At 39.1% G+C, this 27,593-nt stretch overlaps 1 protein-coding gene across 5 annotated transcripts in view; it reads left to right on the top strand.

The window, feature by feature from the left end:
- The window catches only part of shank3a (SH3 and multiple ankyrin repeat domains 3a), an 813,035-nt gene that overhangs the window by 572,064 nt on the left and 213,378 nt on the right, over positions 1-27,593 (top strand). For all 5 annotated transcript variants that reach the window (XM_052034272.1, XM_052034268.1, XM_052034267.1 and 2 more), the window contains one exon: positions 24,730-24,805. In XM_052034272.1, coding sequence (XP_051890232.1) covers positions 24,730-24,805 — 76 coding nt within the window. The remainder of the gene's footprint in view (positions 1-24,729; positions 24,806-27,593) is intronic.

The raw sequence follows: 27,593 nt of genomic DNA, 5'->3' as shown, positions 1-27,593 counted from the left end.
GTGAATCTTGAGGTGATGCAGATTTCATCTTGTAGATCAGAAAGATGTCCTTAGAAATAATACCAGGGAGGAGGTGGGATTGGTAAAAGTACATCAAGAAAGGATCATGAAGAACGATTCCACGTAAACAATCATTTCCGCCACCCAACTCACAGATGATGTGCAGATATTTTTCAGGCAACAGGGGTAAAACAGGTACAGGAAAACAAATGGAGGCAGATGATAAAAGACTGCCCCACTTCTACAGAGGTGCCAAAAGGAACGTTGGAGGATATAGCAAGATAAGTAAAGCCTGCATCAGATTGATACCAGATATGGCAGAAGGCAGTGGTGTCAGTAACCCACATCACAGCATAGATCATACATGGTCACATCAGGGGAGAATATCCCAAATCAGATGAACAGGTACAGGACCAAATCTGGAAAGTTAGTCTGTCAACCTAAGGATCTCGAGAGCTACATACATCTCTTTTAGAATTGTACCATATCATCAGCTGCTCTAAATATATATTGCAACACTAGGGTAGCAGATTCTATTTGCATCAGCGGAGTAGCTGTCTGCCTCTGTGGTAGTTATGACACATGGAGAATTCCTCCTTTGCACTCTACAGATTCCTTTATAAGTAGCTTCGATAGTTCAAATAAAAGGGTATCCTCATGTATTTTAGTGAGGAAAGAGACACCAATAGGATTTAGTCTATCAGTGTGTAACTTCACAATCTCGTATTACTGGTTACTTTTTGTCACAACATGAGTATGGTACTACTGAGTACGGTACTACTGAGTACATTTCTGTCAGTTTGGGTAAATTTCAGGACATGATCATCAGGTAGAAAATATATTGGTCAAATTTTCCATTCAGTACATCAAGTACTTTTCAATCCGCAATATACATGCCACTTCTTCTCCACATATATTTTCTACCTTGTTGAATAGTATCCAGTACTTTGAGTTTTAGAGATTTGCCAAAAGCTGGTTATATCTATGACTCACTGCAGGGAAACACATTTGTGTTACAAGGTTACACCTTTCATGGAGATTTCTCATGAGCTGTGTGACAATCCGTTATCCCAGAAGGATATGCCAAGGCAGTTTTCCCATGGATTTCCGTTGCTTTCTAGTGGTTTTTTCCCTTTGATGGATCAGGACATAACCAGGGATGATGATGATGGGAGAGTCTGGCATATTGTCTGTAGCTATTTTTCTGTGAGGATGATTATTTCAGGTTTTCATTGACTAATGGGCGGCACGGTAGCGTAGCGGTTAGCGCGACGCTATTACAGCGCCAGCGATCGGGGTTCGATTCCCGTTGCTGTCTGTCCCGTGTCTGCGTGGGTTTCCTCTGGGTGCTCTGATTTCCTCCTACATTCCAAAGACGTACGGGTAGGTTAACTTGGGTCTAAAATGGGCGGCATGGACTCGCTGGGCCGAAAGGGCCTGTTATCACGCTGTAAATAAAATTTAAAAATTTAAAAAAATAGTCTGGGAACAGCTCTCCCAATTTAGATACTAGTCCCTTCAGGTGAGGGTTACTTTGCAAGGATGACTAAACTTGGAACAGCTTTCCTGTGTCTAAATTCAGTGCCTAGATCTACACAGGATCATGCATTGGCACCTCAGAACACACAATAATAGAGTGGAAGGAATTCATCTTCATTTCCATGGGACTGCCTCAGAAGATTACTTGTTTGAATGTAGCTGTTCTGGCACAACCAAGTAGATTTCCTTCTCTGAAGGGCATTAGTGAACCAGATGATTTTTTATAAGCAGTAGTTATTTTTTCCTCATCATTATAAGGGCTTCTTAGACCTGTAGCATCTGGGATCTTCCTCTGGTTATCCATCTCTTCCGCTGGAAACTCAAGACCAGCCTCAGTGAAACAGGAAACTTGCTCCTGGATCTATGTTACCATTGTCGTTGTCAGGGCTCCTCACAAGATTGCACAATAGTTTCTAGCAATAGTTAAGTCAAAGTTTACATCCTCTTTAAGAGGTGCTGGCCTGACATGAATTAACAAATTAATTTCAGATGGACAGTGTCATTCCTGAAAATACTTATGTGTACTGGTGGGGAAATCCTCACAATTAGTATCCGTTAATCAGAGATTCATGAATCTTTTGGAATTCTGCACCCCAGAGAACTATGGTTATTGAAAATATTCACGGTAGGGAGACAGAATTTTGCACCGTGCTGGAGTCAGTGATTGAGGAATAGACAGGATGGTGAAGCCAAGATCAGGTTTGAAGGATCAAATGGCCTGTTCCTACTCCTTTTTCTTTAATAATCTAGCTGATTCTATCTTCCGCCTTCATCTATCTGTATGCCTTTATCTGACCCTCTGTCTAAAATTAGTCACCAGTTCTTCATATTCAATTTTATACTTAACAAACCAGACCTTGAGAAAATGTCTTTAGGGTTTCTGGTGCCAGGTTTCCAGAAACCCCAAAATTAGCATAATGGTGGACTGGTTTCTATACACCACCAGTCTCAACCAACACAAGTAGGAGGACTTTGGTCAGTGTGTAGTTTTGATTTCAGTACAATCTGCAGTTAACTGGTTAAATGGTCTTAATACTGAACTGCAGTGAGTTTCACAGGAAAATATCATTCATGATTTTAATTAAACTTGTGGATTGGAGCCAAAAGAATTTGATTTAGCAAAACTGACCAGGGCAAATGTGGGAATAATGCTGAGTAAGTATGCTTACTTAAAAATAAATTAGGGGAAACCCTCATTACAACAATCAATTATTCAATCAAACCACATTCAAAGCATCAATGATCCAATTAGTGGATTAATTACATACAGCCCCACATCAGAGTGGGGAGCATTTCATCCTGCTCTGTATGGATATGATTTTAATCCAGATCTTTTAGATAAAGAAAGCTGTCTGATTTTCTGACCTAAACATTATCAGTCCAGAGCTCTTGATCAATATAGTCCATTAAATAGCCATAATACTTATGTACCCAAACTATTCAAAAGGGAAATGCAGTTGTCACTAGGACCAAAGAAATGGGGAAAACCCCCATGTTGAATCAGTTATAAAAACAGAGAAATTAAAATACCTCCTTTTCTCCCCTTTCCAAATTTCTGCTTGATATCTATTGCCCTTTTTAATAGCACATTGGGGTGCTTTGTCATAAAATGTTCTGCATCAATACAAATTGTTTTATGTGCTCAATTGTTGTTGAAACCCAACTGATTTTCTAATGTATTTGAGGGATGTTTGGCTCTAGTCCTCTTGAAGTAGCCTACTGAGACCGGTCAGTGAACCAAGAGTTGAAAGAATTTCATTATTTATTTTAGTGAACTTAATGGGTAATTTCAATGATAATGTGAATCAGTAAATTATTGTATTAGAATTAAAAAAAAGGCCCTTTTGGCCCTCCATGTCTATTCCAACCATCATGTCTATTCCAACCATCACGCCTATCTATACTAATCCCACTCACCTGCATTAAACCATATCCTCCTAAGCTCTGCTTGTTCAAGTACCTGACCAGATGTTTCTTGGATGTCATTACTGTTCATGCTTTCACTACCTCATCTGACAGCTACTTGCAGATAACTACTCCATGTGTGAAAACTTTATCCCCCAGATCCTCTATAAACCTCCTCCCTCTCACCTTAAACCTATGCCTTCCAGGTCTAGACACCTTTACCATGGGAAACAAACTCTGGTTATCCTCCCTATCTATGCCTCTCATAACTTAGACTAGGTCAGTTTTCACTGGAGTGAAGGAGGATGAGAGGTGACATAATAAAAGTATATAACAGACCTAGCCTATCCAATCTCTCCTGATAACTCAAGCCCTCCAAAGCAGGCAACATCTTTTCTGCACCCTCTCTAGCTCAATCACATTCTTCCAATAGTATGGGGACCAGAGCTGCACACAATATTTCTAGTGCAACCTAACCAATGTTAATTTGCAACTGTAACATGACGACCCCACTCTTGTACCCAGTGCCTCAAGCGAATGAAGGCAAGCATGCTGTACACCTTCCTCACCATCCTGTCAACCCATGTTCCCATTTTTTGGGACTATGTACTTGTACCCCAAGGCATCTCTGTTCAACAACACACCCCAAGGCCCTGCCATTCATTGTGTACTTTGTGTTCTGGTTTAACTTGCAAAAAATATACCACTTCACACTTGTCCAAATTAAATTCCATCTGCCATTCCCTTGCCCACTTTTCCAGTTGATCTATATTCTGTTGCAACTTCAATCAAATCATTAATATACATGATGAACAAAGGACCCAACATCAATCCCTGCAGCACACCACCAGTCAGAGGCCACCAATCCAATTTTATATCCAATTCGCTATCTCACCCTGGATTCCGTGTGTTCTAAATGTTCAGACCAGCCTACCATGTGGGACCTCATCAAAGGCTTTGATGAAGTCCATATAGACAACGTCTACTGCCCTACCTTTCTCAATCCTTTTGGTCAACTTTTCAAAGAACTCATTCAAATTCATGAGACATGATTTCCCACACACAAAGCTATGCTATCCCTAATCATATACAAAGCCACTAGTTTAACTACTCAGATGTAAATAAATCCTGTCCCTCTATTCTCTTCCAGTAAGTTTCCCACCACTGATGTAAGGCTCACAGGCCTATAGTTCCTTAGCTTCTCTCCGCTGTACTTCTTAAATAAAGGCACATTAGCTATCCTCCAGTACCTCACCTGTGGCTTACAAAGATACAAATATCTCTGCCAAGACAGCAATCTCCACTCCTGCTTTCCATAACGGCCTAGATACAGCTGGTCAGACCCCAAGGATTTAATAGATATTTATGCATTTAAAGACTCCCAGCACCTCTTATTCTTTGGAATATCAATATGATCCAGGATACCATTCCCTCCCCTGAACTCACTCCAGTAAATACAGACAAGATGTATTCATTTAAGACCTCACCCATTTCTTGAGGTTCCACACATTGGTTCCACTGCACTGATCCTTCAGGGAACCTACTCTTTCCCTACCTACCCTTTAGCTCTTAATATACTTATAGAACCTTTTAGGATTCTCCTTTATTTTGTCTGCCAGGGATATCTCATGTCCCCTTTCTGCCTCTAAATGTCCTTATGTGTAGTTATGATTAAATCTAATATTAAATTGATCAATTATTTAAGTAAATTGTTTTGCAACTGTCAGTTATTAGGTGCGTTATTTTGTAAACCAGTAGGATATCGTGAATAAATCCAATCACTGATTCAATTGTTAAATAGTTAAACTGAATCATTTCTTTAAATAAAACAATAATTAAACTGGGTCAATTACTGAATTAATCCAAAAACTGGGTTAGTTCCTGAGAGACATTATACTTGTCATTTATTGCATGGGTCACACAGAAAAGCATCACAAGTTGAATGAATCTGATTAAACTGGATAAATGAATTGGCAAGTTTAGTCATAAAACTAAATATTAATTGAGTAATTGAATTATTTAATATCCAATCGTTGAACTGGATAAATAGGACCAATTATTAGTTGAATCAATGAGTTGAATCTGATGAATAAAACTAATTATTAATCTTAATAATGATACTAATTGTTAAACAGGACAAGGTATTGATTTGAACCAAATCGTCAAGTTAGATGCATTAAGTGAAAATGTAGTAATTGTAATTTAATATAAATAAATGTAAATTGTTGAGTGTTTGATCATTGGTGGATCAATTGGTGACTAAATAAGATTAAAGTGGATCAATTATGAACAGTTTCAATCAAAACAAATCAGCTGTTAAATTAGCCAACTGTGCAAGGTAATCCAGTCATTAAATTGAACCCTTTGTTGCACAAGTTCAACAGTTAACATAGATTAGTTCATGAGTATTTCCAAGCATTACAAGTTGAATTGTAGAAGGAATCCAGTTATTTATTTTGCCTGATAAATGATTGAGTCAAGTGTTTAAATTACATCAATTAATTTCATGCCTAATTATTAAACTTTGAGTTTGCAAGCAAGTCACATGGGTCAATTTTTATAACCCAAATTGTCAAATACATCAGTTGGTGATTCAGTTCCTTTCTGAATCCTCACTGAAGTGGAACAATTGATCAATGAATCTGATCATTAAGTTGAATCATTTATTGGATGAATCTGATCATTAAACTGGATTAATTTATAGAAAGTCCAGATATTTATCTGGATCAGAGTTAAATGGGTCCAGTTATTTAAACTAATCAATTATTACATAAATCCAGTCATTAAAATATGGGTTAAACTAGGTGAAGTATTGAGGGAAAAGGATCTTTAAACATGGTCAGTGAACAAGATAATCTGATTGTTGCTGCCTTGAGCATTTCCAAATTCCATCAGCATAACACATAAAATTATTTAATAATAAGAGCTGACTTTTCTCCCAGCACTTATGGTCTGTTGTACCACTGAAATACAATTTGTAAGTCACTTCACATTGCCCATTTGGAGCTGTTTCCCCCTTGCCTTGATTTTTCTTTTCTTTTCATCAGGAGTATTTTAAAAGGTGATCTGTAACTAGTTCCCATCTTCATCATCATCACAAAATCTTTCTTTGCTTACTATTGACAAGCTTTCTACATTCAAAAGTTGCTTGAAGCTATAACTTACAAAGGGATACTAGTGAATTGAAAATGTTGCCCTTATAGTTACAGTAGACTGGATTACCAATCATTTTCAATTTCAACTGGCCATCAATCAATTTGCTTGTTAGTTTATGCTGTGTGCCAAACTTAGAAGGACAGCCTTTGGACAATGCAAATTCAGGATTGTGTCTAATAATAGAGATGGAAGGGATCTAAGTTACATACTCATAAAGAGAGAACTACTTTTACAACTGGGGAGAAACAATGGAATTTCCATTTCAGACAACTGGAAAACAGGTATCTCTAGGTTAACTTATCAAAAATTCAATCTATTTCATTTGATTGAAGAAAATCATTGCTAGGGAAGAAAGCATAATGGTTTGATACAGCTCTGGCCACAGAGTAAAGATCGCTCTCAGGTCAGCAACTCTTTATATTAGACACAGTTGGACCTTTATTCTATCTTTAACCTATTATAAATCTGTGCAGAATTTATCATTAATTTAGGTTGACATTTCATTGCCATATTCTGGGAATGCTGCAAGGTCTGTATTTGTCCTTCCTTTGAGGCCTTTATCAATGTTTTTCCTCCTTGGTCTGCTGCAGTGATCCTGGTGACTATTAAAGATCCATAGCATTAAAAAGTGAGCATAACAATCCGCATCCATAGAAATCTAGTGAACCGGCCATACCTCATCATTGTTATTCAATCCAACTCACTCATCTGCCCTTGCAGTCACAGACTATGTTTCCATTCATTCTTCCGTGGCTTGACTGACGTTTATTCACCGTCTCAAGCTGCTGTTGTCTTCTCTTTCATCTTCAGCTATTCATGCTTTGATGCAACAGAATGGCTCCCTCAGCCAAAGCAAGGCTCAGACTGGCATGGATGGCAGGTGTCCTTCCCTAAAATCATAATGAGCTAACTGATGTGTTTACAACATAAGAGCCAGTTAGTCATCAGTCTTATTGGTGCTGATGTTAAATATAAACTAAATTCAAATTGTCCAGCCGCTTTGTGGAATTTGAACACTAACTTTTATGATTATTTGTTCAGATTTTTGGATTACTGATCTGGTATAACTTATATACTTCCAACCATGCCTGAACTCCAAATCAGAATCATTTAGAATTTGTTGAGCTAGGGCTTAAGAAAAGGTTGAGAAGGATCTGATCTGAATTTTCAGGCAGCCTTTTGGAATGATCCTCCTGGTTGTAACTCATGATTGATTAAACCTATTTCACTTGGCACAGATCCCAGCAGCATTTAATAAACAATATGCTAACCACAAGGATTTAATGCAACTGCTGCTAATATCTCTTATTAATCAAACATATAGTGCTTATCTGCAGTGAGTTTATACAAAATATACAGGGATGCATAGTGGTATAATTAGTAGAACTGTGATATCTCAGCTCTAGTAACCCAGATTCAATTGTGAGCTCCTGTGCTGTCAGCATGTTCTCCCTGTGATTGTGTGGATTTCCTCAGGGTACTCCAGTTTCCTCCCATGTGGGTCAGTGGTAAAATTTGGGGAGAGTTGATGGAAATATGGGGAAAATAAAGTGGGATTGGTGTAAATAGGTGGTGGTTAGTCAGCATGGACTCAGTGAGCTGAAGGGCCTATTTCCTTACTGTATGATTTTATGACTGTGATAAATTCAAAGAAATAGTCTCTTGCATCTCATTTCTTGTTCCACAAAGTTTATACCTGGGTTTTTCTAACATGAGGCCACCATAGGCACTGTTAAGAATCTTTGCACGAAGTATCAGGAGCCACATTTAGAATGATTATTAGAATTCCAAAAGTCTTGTTCTCTTCCTTAACATGATGAATTCATGAACCAGTCTAATTAAACCTGGCCAGCTTTTGAGTGGGGCCCAATTGCCAGTATCTGGGTCAGTTTCTTACTGGCCACAAATTTTGAATCAAACTATTATCAGTTCTGGAATGAATTTAGTTATTAAGCTTGGTTAATTAAGGTGCAGTCCGATCATTGGAATGGCATTGCATTGCAGGAATTCAGTTTTCAATTGGTTCAACTATTGAACTAATCCAATTATTGAAATATAGATTAATAACATTTTGCTAATTGGTAAATTATTTTAGGAGATGAATCTTTAAGGTTGGTCAATGAATGAGCAAGTCAGTTGTTAAAAGCTTGAGAATCTGCAATTAGCATTAATGCAACTACCTCCCAGGAGTTACTTAAGAATGAGAGTCTTCCACTGAATTTGTAATCTGCTGTGCTATTGGATTACATTCCTCAGACTTTTCACATCTTCCTTTTATGGTGCTTAATGATGAAAAAGGCTTAATTGATAGCCTGATAGTTAAGGAACATTAGAATTTTATATAAAAGTTGAAAATAAATTTAGTTGAATCTGAAATTAGTGCCTTAAATCTGAAGAAAGCAAACTATAAAGGCATGAGGTATAGATTGGTCAAATTGGACTTTAAAATTAAATTAGAGAGTATGGCAGTAAATAAACAATGGGTAACATTTAAAGGATTACTACAAAATTTACAATTAAAACATATACAAGGTGAAAAAAAACAACTGAAAAAGTCTATCAAGAGAGGTTAAACATAGCAAAGGATCAAAGGAAAAGGTCATAATGCCAAAAAAAACATAGTAGTCTTGAGGATTGGGAAAATCTCAGAATTTAGCAAAGAAGAACCTAAAACCTAAGAGATAGAGAGCTTCTATAGATATATATAAAGATATTAAGATTAGCTACAATTAATGTGGGAGAAATTATATCGGGAAATGAAGAATCTATCCAGAAATTAAACAAATTAAGCAGAAAGCTTGGAAAAAGTGGAAAACTGCTGTCCTAGAATGATTGAGGAGCTCAAAGAAATTAGCATTAATATAAAATTAGTATTAATGAAGTTAATAGGACTGAAAGGCAATCAGTGCCCAGGACATGATGACATGCATCCCAGGATTTTGAAGGAGATCACTATGGAGATGATGCACTGTCTTGTCATAATTCCATCATTTCTAGAATGGCTGCCACAGATTGGAAGCAACACAGCTATTTAAGAAAGGAGGGAGAGAGAAAACAGGGAACTATAGACTAGTTAGCCTGATATCAGTAGCATGGAAAATGCTGCAATCAGTTACCAAGGAGAGAGTAACAGGGCACTTAGAAAATAATATTGGGATTGGGCAACTTCAACATGGATTTATGAAAAGGAAAATAACAAATTTGTTATTTTTTTTTGAAGTTGTAACTGGTAGAATAAGTAAAGGCAATCCAGATAATGTGATCTATTTGGACTTACAGGAGGACTTCAAAAAGGTGCCACTCAAGATTAATAAACAGAATTAAAGCAAACAGTATTAAGTGTAATCTACTGATATAGATTGCAGATTACTTAATGAACAGAAAATAGACAGCAGGCATAAACAGGTCATTTTCAGGTTGGGAGACCATAACCAGTGAGTTGCTGCAGCCATCATTGCAGTAGTTCCTACTGTTCACAGCCAACATGAATGATCTGGCTACAAAACTGAAGTATGATACACTGGTACCTGCAGAGTACTGTTTCATTTATAGAACCCTGGGTCTAAGGAAAAAAACAGCTTACTAAAAAGGAAAAAAAAACACAAAAAAATATCATCATATCTTGCCAAGTCAGTCAAACCTGCTTACTGTCAGCAGCCATCTTGTTCAAATTCACTCTACTAATGAGAGCTCATTGTGTCATTGGCTCTCAGCCAATGGGAGCATATCACATAATTTGATGCTTGGCTACTGAGGATGCAAATTGACTATTGGCTAAATTGTCATTGTTGCTTGGCCAATAAGAATTCAATAACATATTTTGTGAGGTCAGGCTAATTTAATTGGGAACAGAAGAGGAGGGAAAGAGATTTTACCCTTCATTTGGCACTTCATAACACATCATTGATTTTGGTCTGTACAATAAATCCATGTCAAGCATTGTACAAATTACAGTAGAATATTATTTGCTAAAGTGTCACAAAGCTCAAGGAGGTAACAGAGCTATTTTCTGAGAATGTCCCAGATTGGGAAGGCAGCTTCTCGGTGAAGAGAATTATGCCAGAGAGATGCTTCATGAGAGGAAGAGGCAAACAAAGCAGTTAATCCTGGATCACTTCTTAAAAAATGAGTCATAGTCCAGCCCATTTCCCCAGTGGGGTGAGCCATATTTTGGCTTATCCCCCAGACATAGCCTCTTGCACTCTGTCTCCTGTTCATACTGCTGCTCCACTGTGTTAGTGCAGTCATTTTTGTCAGTTTGCATTGTATTTTGTATTAAGTCTCATCATATTTTTACTAGTTAATAACAAATAATGTGATATCCAATGTATATCCTCAATGAAGTCCTCTTCTATTGCTGATACTTTGAAAGTTAATGCTCTCGGTAACAGATCTCACATATAATAACCTCTAAAAGTTCGTTCGCACTCTTGTGCCTGAGAACATATACTAGAGGTTAAGTGAGGGACCAGTGTATATAAAAGTTTGTTGATGATATAAATCCAGGCAGTAGTGTGGGCTATAAGGAAGATGAGAGCCTTCAAGGGGAGAATGACCATTTAAGTGAATAGGTAAGTGCACGCCAGGTGGACTACAATGTGGAAAACCTGAGGTCAGCCACTTTGGTTGAAAAAGGTAGAAAGGTAGAGAATTTTTTCAAATGGTGAGAGATTAAAAGGTGCTGGTGTTCAGAGGGACTTGAATGTCCTTGTACCCATTCAATTAATATGCAGGTTCAGCAAGCAGGGAAGAAGGCAGGTGGTAGGTATGTTTTTTGTAATTTTGCCACCTTTTTGAACCACTGTTACGGGTGTGTGTCACCTGATAACACTGTTGACAACAACGTCCATCATTTTGCTGACAGTTGAGAGTAGGCTAATTGAGTAGTGATTAGGTAGATTGCATTCTGCTTTTATGAACAGAACATACCTTGTCAGGTAAATTACCAATGCTTTAACTGTACTGGAAGACCTAGGCCAGAGATGCAGCTGATTCTAGAGCACAGGTCTTCAGTAATACTGCAGGGTGTTAAGTGATGTCAATGGCCTTAGCTGTATCCAGTGCTCTTAACCACTTCTTCAGTATGTTGGCATATGAATTCATGCATTCAAGAGGAAAGACATCTTGATCCAATTATATAGAGTCCCGGTGAGACCCCATGTGGAATATTCTGTGCAGATCTGTTCTAAGGAAGGATAAACTTGTGATAGAGGGAGTGCAGCGAACTTTCACCCAGTTGATTCCTAGAGTGGGAGGATTGTCCTACGAGGACAGATTAAGCAGATGACTCATTTCTTAAGGAGCTGGTCGGGGTAGATGTCATGTTTTCCTTGGTCAGGCTGTCAAGAACCAAGGATCACTGTCTCAGAATAAGGGGCCACCCATTCAGGATTGAGGTGATAAGAAATTTCTTCACTCGGGGAGTAGTGAATCTTTGGAATTCTCCATCCAAGAGATCTGTGGAGGCCTAGCTGCCGAACATATTTAAGTCATAGATTGATAAATTCATAGAAAATAAGGGAATCATGGAATATGGGGTTAATGCAGGAAAGTGGCACTGAGGTAAAAGATCAGCAGTGATCTTATTGAATAGTGTAGTGAGCAAGAGGGGGCAAATGGCATATTCCTGTATCTGTTCTCAGGTTCCTACCTTCTTCGAAATCTCTCTCCCTGTCTCATTGTCTCTGATTGTTTTGATGCTTGTGTGACACATTAAGATCGAACCGAGACACTTCAAGAGTGATATTGGAGAGTATGGATGGATTACCTAATATCTTGGCGATCACTGTCATTTCTGTACAGTATGCACTCTGTATAGCATCAAAAACAAGAGGGCATAGGCTTAAGTGAGAGGAAAGAGTTTTAAAGGGGATCTGAGTGTTTATTTTGTTTACACCGAGAGTAGTTGATATCTGGAACACACTGCCAGAGGAGGTGGTGGAATCAGGTAAAATTACTATGTTTAAGAGGCATTTAGACAGACACTTAAATAGGCAAGGCATAAAAGAATATAGTCCTAATGAGGGCAAATAGGATTTGTGTAAATGGGCAGAAAGGTCAGCATGGACCATTCTGTGCTGTACAATTCTATGACTTTATAGTGTAAGAGCATGAAATATTACATTTTGTTCCATGTTAATTTAATTAATACTTAATTCCCTGAATTAGCAAGGAAAACAGGGATCAGGAATTTTCTCACTTAAAAGATTGGTTTTATGTACCACACGTATGAATTTTATCTTAAAAGCAATCACTAAATGCTGTAATATCCCACATGTGAAGACATAGCCTAATTCTGGGAATTCACTCTGGGTCCTCTGTCCATGTGCAGAGATAATTAAGCATGCACTGTGATGTCAAACAGTAAATAACACACATCTTGATGTCACTCTCTCAAAATGCTTTTGTGCTTTCAAGACTCACAGAAGGCTCAGTTCACTTACACAAAATAAGCCTTTAGCTGGCAATTTGAGACCTGCTTTGGCTTTAATCATAAGGGCTAAGCTTACCTGCTCTGCTGCCAGGGAGTCTAGGGTACCAAGTTTCTTGTTGAATGATCTGGATTTAAGAATAAAATAAAAAGAGAAAATTCTGGAAATGCTCAGTGGATCACAGCTTAGATTTGTTAAGATTTAAGTATTTTACTTAGTTTTCACTCCCACGATTTCTCCCTCAACTCCCAATTTCTAGGCATTGGGTAATATTTGTGCCAGAAAAGCGCTAGGCAGTAGCCATCTTTGGAACTATCTTCCTCAAAGAGAGGAAGATAGTTCCAAAGGATTATTGGAGGTAGGTGGGACTGTAGAGTTGAGGTCACAGTCAGATCAGTCATGATCGTATTGAATGGTGGAGCAGGCTCAAAGAGCTGAGTGAGCTACTCCTGCTTCTAACTTGTATGTTTGTATATATTTCCAGAAGAGTCTAACTTTGTCGACATTCAGTGGCATCACCATCCTTGAATCCCCCACCATTAACATCCTGGTGGTCATCACTGACCAGGAACTCAGCCACAGAAATAGGGTGGCTACAAGAGCAGGGAATCTTCAGGTAGTTGACTCACCCCCTGACATTCCAAAACCTTTCTCTCTTTAATAAGCCCAAATCAGGAATGAGTAAGTGTAGTTCCAACATTTAGGAAGCTAGATGCCATCCAAGACAAACCCCTCCCACCCTTGATTGGAACTCTATTATCTTAAATATCCATTCCATACACCCCCGCTGATAGCATCTACAATTGGCACTGCAATTATTCACCTAAAGGGTTCTTGCTCTACCACCAGGAATGACAAGAGCATCAGGCACTTAGAACACCACTGCCTGCAGGTTGCACACCATCCTGAAAAATATTTTGTTCCATCACTACCGCTGGGTCTAAACCTGGGAACCTCTTACAACAGCATTGTGAAAATATCTTCACCAGAAACACTGCGATTGTTCGAGAAGGTTGCCCACCATCACCTTCTCAAGAGCAAATAATTAATGGACAATAAATTCAATGGCATACCCATATACTGCAAAATGAATAAATAAAAAAAAGAACTGGATATGCTGGACACAGCAAAATCTACAAGCAACAGAGACATATGTAGTGCTGAAAGACTTGTGCTTCAGAATTAGTTGTGCCTCAAGTAAAAAAATACACATCTTTTCCTTTAACACTGGCATCTCCTGACACATAGGTCCAACCCACAAAAAGCAGTTCAAATCCAGTACCGGTAATTTCTACACCATCAGTCCACTCTCAGTCATCAGCAAGTTGATCTGGGGTGTGGTCAACAGTGTTTTCAGGATTGTCATGTTTTGCTCTCTCTGGTCAGGAATCCCACCAAGCACACGCTTAACCTTAATTTTCTTTGATACTTTTACTAGCTGAAATGATTCTTTGAGAATGTATCCATGATGAGGCAGTCATAGGCAGTTTTAGTGGAACATTTTAACTGTTGACACTTCAAATATAAACTGCTCATCAGCAACTATAAATTATATGTCATTTCTCCTTTGCTGTATCAAGATTTTGGAATTCCTTGTTTAACCTCTTTGTGGTCATTGCCATCATCACAAGGAAAATGATCATTGAAGGGTAAAGACCATTGCCTTCTCAAGGCATTTGAGAATTAAAAGTAAGGTAACATTGATATACCAGGAGCAATAAGAACAAAGTGAAGCTGGTGCTTTACTCTGTACCTAGCCATTGTTGTATTCAGTATGATGGCTAAGGTCAGTTTTATTATTTATCTAACTTGTGCTGAATCTTTATCTGAAATTCAAAATGTTCTAATTCTAAACAGCTAGATTAATGCAAATCCCTGAAGCTGATTGACAAAGAGAGGGGCTGTCCTGCAGATGCTTTTCTTCTGGTTGCTGAAGATGCCAATAATCAGCAAAAGCTTCCTATCAGATCATTGAGCATGGAGCAGGTCTCTCAGCTGTTCAAGTAATCAAAAACAACATATCTTGCACATCAGTTTCATTCATTCCAATTGTCTGTTTTAGGCTTGAGAGCAACCTCAGGAAAACATGATGCTGTCTATAAATTGGTGACAGTCTAGGACATCACAAGGGTGGCAGCAGCTGGGACATTCAGCACTTACTATTTGCAACAACAAGGAGAATCCACTCAAGGTTATGGCATCAAAGAAACCATGCAGCAGAAATGAACATACAGTGCTACAAGAAAGGAAGAATAATCGAGGCACTGAGTCAGTGATTCTGAGCTATACTTATTTTCCATTCATCGTGAGCCAATATTTTGTTTAAACAGCAAAAGATTGATTTTAGTTTTGACATTACCGTCCAGATGGCAAATTTGCCACACTCATTTACAGGAATTAACTGAAACTAAATACTTGTGATATTTGCTGCTACAGAAGCAAAATGCTATGGAAACTGAAAATCTAAAATAAAAACAGAAAATACTGAAAATCTTCTGAACTTCTAATGAAAGGCTATCAACCTGAAATATTTTGCATTACAAATGCTACCTGGCCTGCTGAGTATTTCCAACATTTTCTGTTTTTATTTGGCATTTGTTGCTGCTGTATGAGGAAGTTGGTTTGTTACATTTCAAATTGTAGTTGAGCTGTACTGGTCACTACAATTTCTGCCTTTGCGCTTGGAATTGGGATCAAGATTGGTAATGGAGTTTTAATTTAAGATTTGGATTAGTGTTGTGGCCAAAGAGTGTGATCCTGGAATCTGTGATTGCAATTTACATTAAAATTGGAATAGGAAATGGAAATTAATATTGGGATATGTATTGACCTTGTATCAGAAATACATGTGTCAAGTAAAAGGATTACTGCAGACGCAATGCTTTTAAATGCTTATTTAACAGTATGTGATATTGATAATTTGATCAGAGGCTGCTAGTTCATGTACACTTGAGTTAGGAAACATTGTCCTTGTGGTATATATCGTAAAGCTCTGATAATCTGGTACTTTTGGGACTTTGGTGGTATCAGACTTGCAGATTTTCCAGAATGTTAGACTTGCAGATTTGCCTATTAATACCACAACACATTTTCAATCTCCTTTTTTTGAAGATGTTACACAGTAGCATAATAAACTTTCCAGGGAGCACAGTAAGTTTAAAAGGAGCACGGGATTTGGACCCCAGTGAGTATAAAGGGAGCGCAAGATATGGGACCCCAGTGAGTTTAAAAGGAGCATTTCATCCAGCACACCAGTGAGTTTAAAGGGAGTGTAGGGAACGGGGTCCCAGTGAGTTTAAAGGGAGCACGAGGTACAGGGCACCAGTGAATTTCAATGTAGAGTGGAAAATGGGGCATGAGTTTAAAGGGAGTTCAGGATATGGGGTGCCGGTGAGTTTAATTTGACCACAGTCAACAGGAGCCCAGTGAGCTTACAAGTTGCACAAGAAATGGTGCTAAAGTGAGCCAAATGTCACACTGTCAGGATTTCTGAACATTCAGATAGTGAAATAGTGAATTATCAGAGTTTTACTGCAGGTAATATTAGTTGTGAAGACCAATTGTTACTTTAAAGCTATCACTCCTTTATGAATGTTGTTATGTGGCTTGCTGCTCTCTCGGTTGCAACAGACTTTTAAAGAAAGTTCCAAAGATAGTCCCCAAGCCCCCATGAATGAACTACACAAGATTTTGAACACCTCATGTCTCATGTCGATAATTTTTCAATGGGCTTTATTGGAGGGTAAGACCCAGCAATATTTACTTTACAGTTTTGTGTTTCATTGCTGAGTGCAAATTAATAAGAATAACTTAAAGAAAGCTTTTATAACAGAAAATTAAATATTAAATAAGGTAGCTTAAGTTCTGACAGTGCAAGTAGTGCATCTGGGCTTCAGAATATAGGAGTTCATGGACAGCAAGGCAATCCAGAGCGAAGACACTGCAGTGGATAACTCTATTTTGAATCACCTCAGCTCACAGCCATTGAACTGGAGTATTCATGTACTGGGGCCCCGGTTCCTGCATTCCCTTCCCACTCACCAGAGTCCTGATTTCTGCATTCCCTTTAAATGTACCTAATTTACTAGATAATTTATTGTAGTACTGTGTGAAATCTAAAAAAAATTATTTCGTCTGAAAAATCTGGCAGTCCAGCTTGCTCCAAAGTCCCAAGCTTGCTGGAATATCAGAGATTATTGAACATTTATAGCAAGACCTATCCCCTTTCAAAAAAACGCCAAAACTCCATTTGCCTTCCCAATTACTTGCTCTATCTGCATGCTAACTCTTGCTTCATGTATAAGGACACCCAGATTTCTCTGTATAGTGACATTCTGTAATCTCAGTACACGTAAAAATATTCTGGTTTTCTATTCCTCCTATCAAGGTTGATAATCCTGCATTTCCCCACATTATGCTTATCAGTCCACTCACTGAAACTCTGTGTGCCCATCACAACTTACTTTCTCACTTATCTTTGTGTCATTAGCAAATCTGGTTTAAAGATATTCAGTCCTTCATTCAAATCATTGAAGTAAATTGTAATACTTGAGCCCCCAGATCTGATTATTCCAGCCCCTGACTAGTTCAAGTTGCCAACCTGAAAATGACATTTATCCTGACTCTGTTTTCTGTTTATTAGTCAAGCCTCTCTCTGTGCTAACATACTACCCCAACTCAGTGAGTTCTTGTGCTTTCTAGTAACTTTTTATGTGGATCCAGATGAAATGCATTTTGAAAATCCAAACATTCTACAGCTACAGGTTCCTCTTTATCCATCCTGCTCATTACAGCCTTAAAGAACTCAAATAAATTTAGAAAACACAAATTCTCTTTCATAAAACTATGTTTGTAACATGATTTTATGAAAGGGAAATGATGTTTAATTTCATACTGATTTTCCAACTTTCCTTCTTTAGTAATGGATTCTTGCATGTTGTCAAAGATAGATGATTGTCTGACTGGCCTTTGGTTTCCTACTTTCTGTCTTCCATTTCTCAAATAGAAGTTTCCAAAACACTGGGACCTTTCCAGAATTTAGAGAATTTTGGAAGATCCAACCAATGCATTCACTCCCTCTACTGCTATTTCTTTGATGATGCAGGCCATCAGGTCCAGTCTTTAGCCCCATCAGATGTCCTGATGTAGAGTCTCGACCTGAAACATCGACCATCGCTCTGCCTCCACAGATGCTGCCTGAACTGCTAAGTTACTCCAGCAGTTTATTTTTTAGTTCCATTAGCTTACTTAGTACTACCTGTTTCATGATGGTTAAGTTTTAACCTCACTTTTATGCCAATTCTCCACCTATTGAAATACTTTTGGCCTCATCTTCTGTGAAGACAGAGAAGTTGAACATAAAATATATATTTTCTCTCCAATATTTCCATTTTTTCACATTATTATTTCTCCAGTTTCATTCTGTAAGGGATCTATATTTACATTAGCAACGTGCTTCCTTTTTCATACACTGTAGAGGCTCAAACTGCCAGTTTTCATGTTCCTTGTTAGTTTACTCAATATTCTGCTTCTTTATATTTTAATCATCCTTTGCTAGTTTCCATGTCTTTTTCTAAATCCTTTGTCCTTTTACTAATCTTAACAAAACTGTGTGCCACTTCTTTCACTTTGATACCATCCTTAACTTCTTCAGTTAGCCATGGACAGATCACTCTTCTTGTGGTCTTTATTTTTCAATGGAATATATCTTTGTTGAGACTTATGAAATATCTCATCAAATGCCTGCCACTACTTCTCTACCATCTTCCCTTTTAATCTATTTCCCAGTCCACTTTAGCTATAATTTCTTTGTAATTGCCTTTATTTAAGTTTAAGACATTAGCTTCTGACCCATTTCTCACTCTCAAACTGAGAGTAGAATTCTAGGTCACACTTCGCTAGTGGATCCTTGACTATGAAACCACTAGTTAATGCTGCTTCTTTACACGTGACCGGATCTGTAATGGCCTGTTCACTAGTTGGTTCCGCAACACTTTTTTTCTTTAAAAAATTGCCCCGCACACATGCTCTGAAGGTGTCCTCAAGACTACTTTATCAATTTGATTTGTCACATTCATATAAAGATCAAAGTTGCCCACAATTAATTAAGTACCTTTACTATAAGCTCCCATCTTTGTTCAGTTATACACTGTTCTAGAGTGTAGCTATTGATAGTGGATCTATAGACTATTTCCACCAACAACTTCTTTCCTTTGCTATTTCTTATGCATGCCCAAACTGACATGCCAAGCTTATTATGAGCAAATATCAGTTCTCATTCACGATCTTATTTCTGACTCGTTGCAAATTTGCACAGAGTTCAGAAAGGAATTCTTACTTTTGGCTTTGCTTTCTAATTTAGACCCCAGCCACTCATGCACCCTCAACAGAAACTCTTTCTTAATCCTACCTATACGGTTGGCACCAAGGAGGACTACAACATTTGGATCTTTTCACTCAACTTCCATTTCCTCTCCTGCCTCTAGATGTCCTTAACCCTGATGATCATCAGGCAGCATCGTCCTTCAGACTCATACTTGCAGAAATTTTTTTTTCCCCAAAACTACACCATTACTAAATAATCTTTTGCTCCCGCAATCTGAATGTTCAATTCCATTTGCAACTCCTTGGTAAATAATGCAGCCAATGCCTGTATGTAGCAAGACTGAGACAATATTTGGGTATAGGCTGGCAAGTGGCAAGTAACATCACAAAGGTGCCAGGCAACAACCATGTCCAACAAGAGAAAGTTTAACTACCTACCCTTGACATTAGCAAGCCCCCCCTCCCCCACTATCAATGTCCTGGGGATCACCATTGACAAAAAAAGTCAATTAAACCAGCCACATAAATAGTGTGGCTATAAGAACAGGTCAAAGGCTGAGTATCCTGTAGCAAGGGACTCATCTCCTGACACCATCTACAGCACACAAATCGGGAACATACTGGAAACTCTCTACCTGCCTGGATAAATGCAACACCAACAACTCTTAAGAGGCTTGACAACATCCAAGACACAGCAACCCACTGGACTGGCACAACATCAACCACCTTAAACATCCATTCCCTCAACCATTGACATATAGTGGCTGCCGTAAAAAGTGCACTGTATTTACTCACCCAGACTACTCTGACCACACTTCCCAAAACCACAGCCTCTACCACCAAGGACAAGGGCAACAGATGATTGGACGTGCCCCCACCTGCAGGTTTTCCTTCACATTGCACATCATCCACCCTGATTTGAAGATAAATTGCCCATCCTTCATCATTGCTGAGTCTCAGTCATGGAACTTGCTGCTCATAGCACTGCAGGAGTTCCTTTACCAGGACTACAGAGGTTCAAAAAGGCAGCTCACTACCACCTCCTCAAGGGCAATTAGGGGTAGGGCAATAAATGCTGTCTTTGCCAGCGATGTCCAGTGCTTTTTGCACTGGATTGTAATTTAGGGTGAACCCCCTTTATGATAGCAAGAAAAGAAATACATTGCTCACCAGCCTTGCTGCTTCACTGTGATGTCACACTTCTTAATCTGTTTTACAAACTATTGATTTGTGCCATAACTGCTGATGCTTCTGATTAATTCAATTCTGACCTTTCTTTAAAATACCACTGCACGATCTCTTTCTCCTGCTTTGTCTCTTCACACACTTCAACAATTTTGCCTTTTTTTAATGCACAATTTATGCAAAAAACCATGTTGTGCATGTTTAATTCAGTAGTGACTATTTCCAGTGGAAACCCTGCCCACTGGGAAGTTGGATCACCGTGCACGACTTGTGTCTCTCCAGTGCCATTTGCACACATGATGACATCATCAATATGCATAACATTCACCTCTGGTTTATCGACAGAAATTGGAGCAGTAATGTGCAAACTACACTTGTAAAATGAGGAGCAGAATCTGCTGTGAGACATGAACTGAAAGTCACATCAGGAATATCAATGTGATGCTCACTGAGTATGCCTGCCTAAGTTTTCAGTGCTGGGGGGGGTAAATTAGTTATATCATTATTGAGTCTCACAGTGCTCATTGTTAACTTTCAAAATCATGCATAGCACATAAATGCTGTGATCTCTGCCTAAATAATGAGCTTTAGTCTCACATTAGCTTGTTACACAGGTAGAGATGTGCAGATTGGTAGGTAATTAGCTGCTGTAAATTGCACCTGGTGTGATGGTGAGTTGTAGAATCTGAGGGGGGGAGTTGATGGAACTGTGGGGAGAATACAGTGGTATTAGTGTAGCATTAGTGCAAATGGGTGCACGATGGTCAACATGGTCTCAGTGTTTCTGTGCTGTGTGACAATGACTATGATTCAGTTTGTAAACAGGGTTGCACTGGAGTGAGGTGAATGGTGTGGGAGTGTACACCGTATGTATGCTCCTTGGTCCCCCAGTTTTTTCCCCTTCACTGTTACAGCACTCTTTTATCCTGCTGTACAGTGTCTGCCATGGTGAGGGGTCTTTAAGACTAGAACTACTTCCATTATGCCTTGCAGCAAAGGCAAGGCAGTTTCAATCTCTGCAGGCAGCAGCCTTCGGGAATTGTGCAGATCAAGTTTTAACACAGCAGTCATGGTGAGAACCACTGCAAATTCTTTAAAGGTAAATTTTCTCTATTTCATTATCTTTTGGCCATTGACACTATATGGAGATCCAATTTAGGCCATCAACTACTGGTGGAAAACATTTTCTGAGCAATTTTTGGGTGTTCTAGAATTTCTTCCTTAAAGAGACATGAACTGTACCATACTGTATCGACTCTCATATTCCAATGCCTTTTATTTTGTGTCCTACACCTCTTCCATTTTTATTGTCTGCTTTTCTTTCTATATATCTCTCTCTCTCTCTTTCTCTCTCTTCCCCCCCCCCCCCCCGCTTCTCTCTCTTTCTCTCTCAATTTGCCTCTGTAAGTGTGACCCTCCCTCTGGCTCTTTCTGTCTGTGTCTCTTCATCTCTGCCTCTCTCTCCCTACGTGTGATCGTCTTTCTGGCTCTCTATTTGCTCTCTCTGATTGTTTTCCTTTTTTATATCATTCTTCTAACTGTTTAACTTTTCATATTTGCATATCTCTCTGAATATTAGCAAAGAATTCAGTCTTTGTGCTGGCTACAACTCTGCCCTTACTTGATGTCCATGAGAACAAACAATCTGCTGGATGAACTCAGCAGGTCGAGCAGCATCTGCAGGGAGAGAAGAATTGTCAACACTTTGAGTTGTGACCCTGCATCAGGACTGAGGGGGAAGATATCCAGTATAAAGAGGAGAGGAAGAGGGGTGAGATAGGGGACCCACTGAGTTCCTCTAGTAGATTGTTTCCCAGCATCTGCAGTCTCTTATGTCCTTAGGTGTCCATGACCATGTACAATGAATGACTTGAGATGGACTGCTCATTACCACACCAGCAGTGCGTTCATTGACGATACATTGAGGGGATACCACATGTCAACTTTATTTTAATTACTAAACACAATATTATTATCAAATAATGTTACAAAATCTGTTTATTAAAATATTTTGTAAGAGGACTTCGGCCAAGTGGATTGAAATGACCCCAGTTAGGTTTTGGTCACAGTCTCTCTGCTAGTTACTTGTTTGCACATTGCCTTTTTAATTAAGTATTCAACTGGACCAGTCATCGCACCTGGTGTAAGATGGAAGGTCAGCAAAAGCACATGCATTGTGTCTGCGCGCAAAATTATTTTGGTGACTAAAAATGTAAACAATGCTGCCCCCTGCTGCCCAATAGCATATTTTCTTTATGCTCATTGAGATGAAGCATATTTTGCTGAGAATTCAAACACCCATTTCAGACATCAAATGTTGATGTCGAGTCCACCAGCACAGGTTAGATGCAGAATAAAGGTGCTCTGCATTTCTCTGTCAAAAACTAGTCAGTCAGGTATATCACTGTCCACACTGTCTTAACAAGCTGTATAACACCAGGAAAAGATGGGCTTAACCGGAAGAATGAAGGGTATTGTCTTTAACAAACATTAACAAGAATACAAAGAAAATGACGGCAGAATAAGTGTGGCAGAAAGGGAAATGAATCAAATCTAGACAGGGCAGTAGATTTAAATGAGATTTGCATGAAGAATTCCCAAACAGTTCTGTCGCAGTTCGTTCAGTGCAAGTAGACAGCAATACATTTTGGATTTATCTGTCATGCCGAGTTTTGGATCTCTTCAATTTAGCCTGCTCAGAGGCAGAGGCTCAATTCTCTAACACAAAAGCACAAGATGCAGTGTAATTTCTGCTGATGACAAGTTTAGCCTGTGTTTCATGTAACTCTTTATCTCTTTTTCCATTCTAACCTGTAGATGTCAATCCCTCACTGGCACTGAGCACTGATCTGTTGCACTACTGCCAAATATATCTCTGCATTTCTTTTTCTGAATATTATCTTGACAGAGTAGATGCGAAGTTGATGATTCCCCTGGCTGGTGTTTAGAACCAAGAGTGACACTCTCAAAATAAAGGGGTAATGAATTTTTGGAATTCTCTATCCAAGAGGGCTTGAATCAAGTTCAGAGAATACAAAGTGAACTCACTTTGAACCCAAGGCTTCTGGCACTCAGCTGATCCCTCAGGAATAGTTACTCAGAGCCCTAATAAAACATCTCTTGATGCACCTGTGCGGTGAGAATTCCTTCAGTTACTTTAGGCAGAATCTTTGGGATTTACTCCTACTAGGCAATTTCTGTGACTTTTTAAGCCTGTGTAATGTTCGTAATTCACTGAAGATACTGACAGAAAATCTCAAATGCATTTGCCTTAACGGTGCAACCAGCACAATAGATTTCCCCAGTGAAATTCCATGCTCCGAAACCCCGATGAATGTTTCTGATGGAATGAAAGGATAACATCCTAATTCAGTAGACATCCAATGGAATAATTTATGACAGGTTAACCACCTAGAGCAGTGAAACTCTGACAAGATAACTTTCTTTGCAGAATAGTGCTTCGGGAATTTGGATAAAAGAGGAAAAGAAATTGTATCTTGTGTTTGATATTACTTCAGAATAATGTTTAACTTTCTATCTGTTTACTCCGGCACTACCTGTTTGTTCCATTGTTTCTGTCTCCCTGTTCCTGTATGTCAATGTGCTATCTCTCTTGCAATGAGCAATTTGGCTGGCATAGGGTCCTAATTATACAGCACAGAAGCAAGCCCTTTGGCCTTGCCAATCATCAAATACTCATCTCTTCAGTTGCTCCATGTTATTGTGCTGCCCATTTCTAATTTCTCTATTCACAATGTTTTGTTTATTTCTTTCATAATTCTATAAAATCGTAATATTTTTTCTGCTATAATTTTCCCTGTCTTTTTTTTATTTTGCTGACAATTTTCACCATGATGGTATTTATTTTCTCCTCCTTGCCTCTGTTTACTAAGTCTGTTGGCCTTTGCTTTTTCCCCCATTTTGTATTGTTTTCCTCTTCTGTTTCATTGTTCTGTTTACCTCTTGTTTCACTGTGTTGTATTTCTTCATTCTTCTTGTTTCATCATGCAGATCGTTCAGCCTCTGAGTTTTATGGTGGAGTCTGTTTTCTCCCTTTCTCTTTGGTTCATTGTGCTGTCAGCTGCAACACCACAAACGCTTTCTGTGTTGATGTTCCCAGTATTTCACTCTATTGTTTCTTTGCTGCCCACTGTCCCTTTCCCAATTTAAGTCTTCAACTTTTTTTCAGAAACTCGTGAAGACCGGACAAAGAGACTCTTCAGGCATTACACAGTTGGCTCCTATGATAACTTTTCATCTCACAGGTAGGAGTTTTCATGAAACTTTTTGTATTGGGCAAAGTGAAAGAATGATGCTGTTGTGTTTCACTTCAGGTCAAATCAATGTAATGTCTGTGCTAAGGAAAAATCTCAGACAATTCAGCATCTACAGGTAATGTCGGACTAGGATACTCTTATTAATACCCCAACACACTTTTAAGCCACTTTTTCAGATGTTACAGAGTAGTATAATAACATTTCCAGAGAACCCAGTGAATTTAAAGGCAGCATGGGAAACAGAGCCCTGGTGAATTTTAACGGAGGGTGGGATACTGGGCCCTGGTGAACCAGGTGCCAAACTATCAGGGTTTCCAAACAATCAAACCTTAAAACTATGTCCTCTAGTTTTCAATTCCCCAACCCTGGAAACAAGGCCACTCACACTATGTATGCCCCTCATGATTTTATATACCGCTATGAGATCACCCATCAGTCTCCTACACTCCAAGGAATAAAGGCACAGCCTGTCTAACCTCTCCCTATAACTCAGTGCCTCCAATCCTGGCAACATCCTTGTAAATCTTTTTTGTATCCTTCCCATAACAGGGTGACCAAAACTGAACACAACACTGTAAACCCTGATAACCATCTTCACTGTCAACGACATCACCTACTTTAGTGTCATCTGCAAACTTACCAACCATGCCTTGTACTTTCTCATCCAAGTCATTGATGTAGATGACAAGTAGCAATGGGCCTAGCACTGACCCCTGGGGAACACCACAAGTCATGGGCTTCCAGTCCATGAAACAACCTTTCACCATCACCCTCTGCTTCCTAGCATCAAGCCAATTCTGTATCCAATTAGCCAGCTCTCCCTGGATCCCATGCGATCTAACTTTCCATAGCAGCCCACCATGCAGAACCTTACTAAAGGCCTTACTGAACTCCATATGGACCATATTTACTGCCTTGCCCTCATCAGCCTTCTTGGTTACTTCTTCAAAAAACTCAATCAAATGTGTATGACAAGATCTCCTACGCGCAAAGCCATGCTGGCTATCCCTAATCAACCTCTGCCTTTCCAAGTATAAGTATATCCCTCAGAAAGCTTTCCAGCAACTTACCTACCACAGATGTTAGGCTGTCAGGTCAATACTTACCATTTCTTCTCACAGTTTAAGAAATACCATCACATCATGCAACTGGTGAAGGCTAGTTTCATCTGTATTTATCCAGTCTCCATCAAAGCCGCTGCTGGATATTGAAATGACACAATGGTAAATTAGATTTATACACTTCTGAGATTCAGTTTAAACACAATGTGGACAGAAGGTCCAGGAAGCATTATTCAGTGTCTAACATATACTGTGCTTACACGGGGAGTTTTTGATGGCACAGTGCAGAGGGAGTTTTACGGTAAATCGACTGGAAGGTGTTAGGTGAGGGATACAGGGAGGAGGGGATGAAGGTGTACGACAAAGGTTGTGGAGTTGAAGGACCTGGGCAGAAAATGAGTAGGTGACATTTTGGAAACTGCATATGGTGAGGTTGAAGGATCTGCTGAGGTTGGGTAGGTGGTTTTGAGAGAAAACAAGAAGGTGGGCAGGTAGGTTCGAGGTAATGGAAAGAATAGAGAATGGCTTCTCCCGTGCTGTAATACTTGCATAATTTATTTAATCTGCTTTCTGAATAGGAGGTTTGAAATAAAGGTGGATAGAGAGTTTTAAAAATAGGGAGAAATTGAGCAGTTAAGCCACTGTAAGTAAAATCACTGAGTTATCAGGGGAAGCTTTCAATTTCACATATTAGAATTTGCATTCAAGGTTTGTGATAATCTAGGCTGACACTTCACTGTAGTACTGAGGAAGCAGTGCACTGCCAGAGGTGCTAGCTTTTGGGAGAAGGATTAAATTGAGGCCTTCTCAGGTGGATATAATAGATCCCATAGCACAATTTGAAGAGCAGGAGAGTTCTTGCCAATATGCGGGACAATACTAATTCCACAACGGTCTTCATTGCTCAGAAACCCCTGCACACAAACTACCTGCCGTGTATGTTAGATTTCTTGAAGAATGTTATAAAAATGCAAGTTACTGCTTTAAGATAGGTACAGTGTACTTGGAAATCAGAAGAAGATTGTAGATGCCAGAAATATGAACTGAAAACAAAAAGTGCTGGAAATGCTCACTGGGTCAGGCAGAGTCTGTGGAAAGAGAAGAAGAATCAACACTTCAGGTCAAAGACCCTTTGTCAGACTGGGAAAGAAGATAAACAACAAATTTGTTTGAAGTTGCAGAGAAGGTGGAGAGAGGGATGTATAGGACAAGGGCCATCGTACATGCCCAGCAGGGCAGGATGTGCTCACGGAGCGAAGAAATCTAAGCCAATACCACATACAGCACTTACAAGTACCACATAGCACTTACAGCAGAAATGGTCAATTCTGATACAGACACAGATAGCAAATTAACTAAAGTTGTAGCATTCGATAATGAATCCAAAAGACTGCACTGTGCTCAGATGAAAGATGGGGTGCTGCTCCTCAAGCTTGCTTTGGGCCCCTTTGTAACAATGTAGGATGCTTCAGACAGGTAGGTCAGGACAGGAATGGGATGCACTCTGTACAAGCAACAGGAAGTTCAAGGTCACCTTTGTGGACTGAATGCAGGTGCTCCACTTAATCTGCATTTGACTTCACTGTAGAAGAGACACATTATGAACATCAAATGCAGTGCACTAGATCGGCAGAAATGCAAGTGAATCACTGCTTCACCTGGAAGTACTTTTTGGGCACCTGGCTGATGGGACAGGAAGAGGTGAAAGAGCAGAT

This window comes from Pristis pectinata, chromosome 19, assembly GCF_009764475.1.
Source record: "Pristis pectinata isolate sPriPec2 chromosome 19, sPriPec2.1.pri, whole genome shotgun sequence".
In the NCBI taxonomy this organism is placed as follows: domain Eukaryota; kingdom Metazoa; phylum Chordata; class Chondrichthyes; order Rhinopristiformes; family Pristidae; genus Pristis; species Pristis pectinata.
Note: the sequence above shows the minus strand (reverse complement) of the source record. Positions and strands in the feature narration are given on the sequence as shown.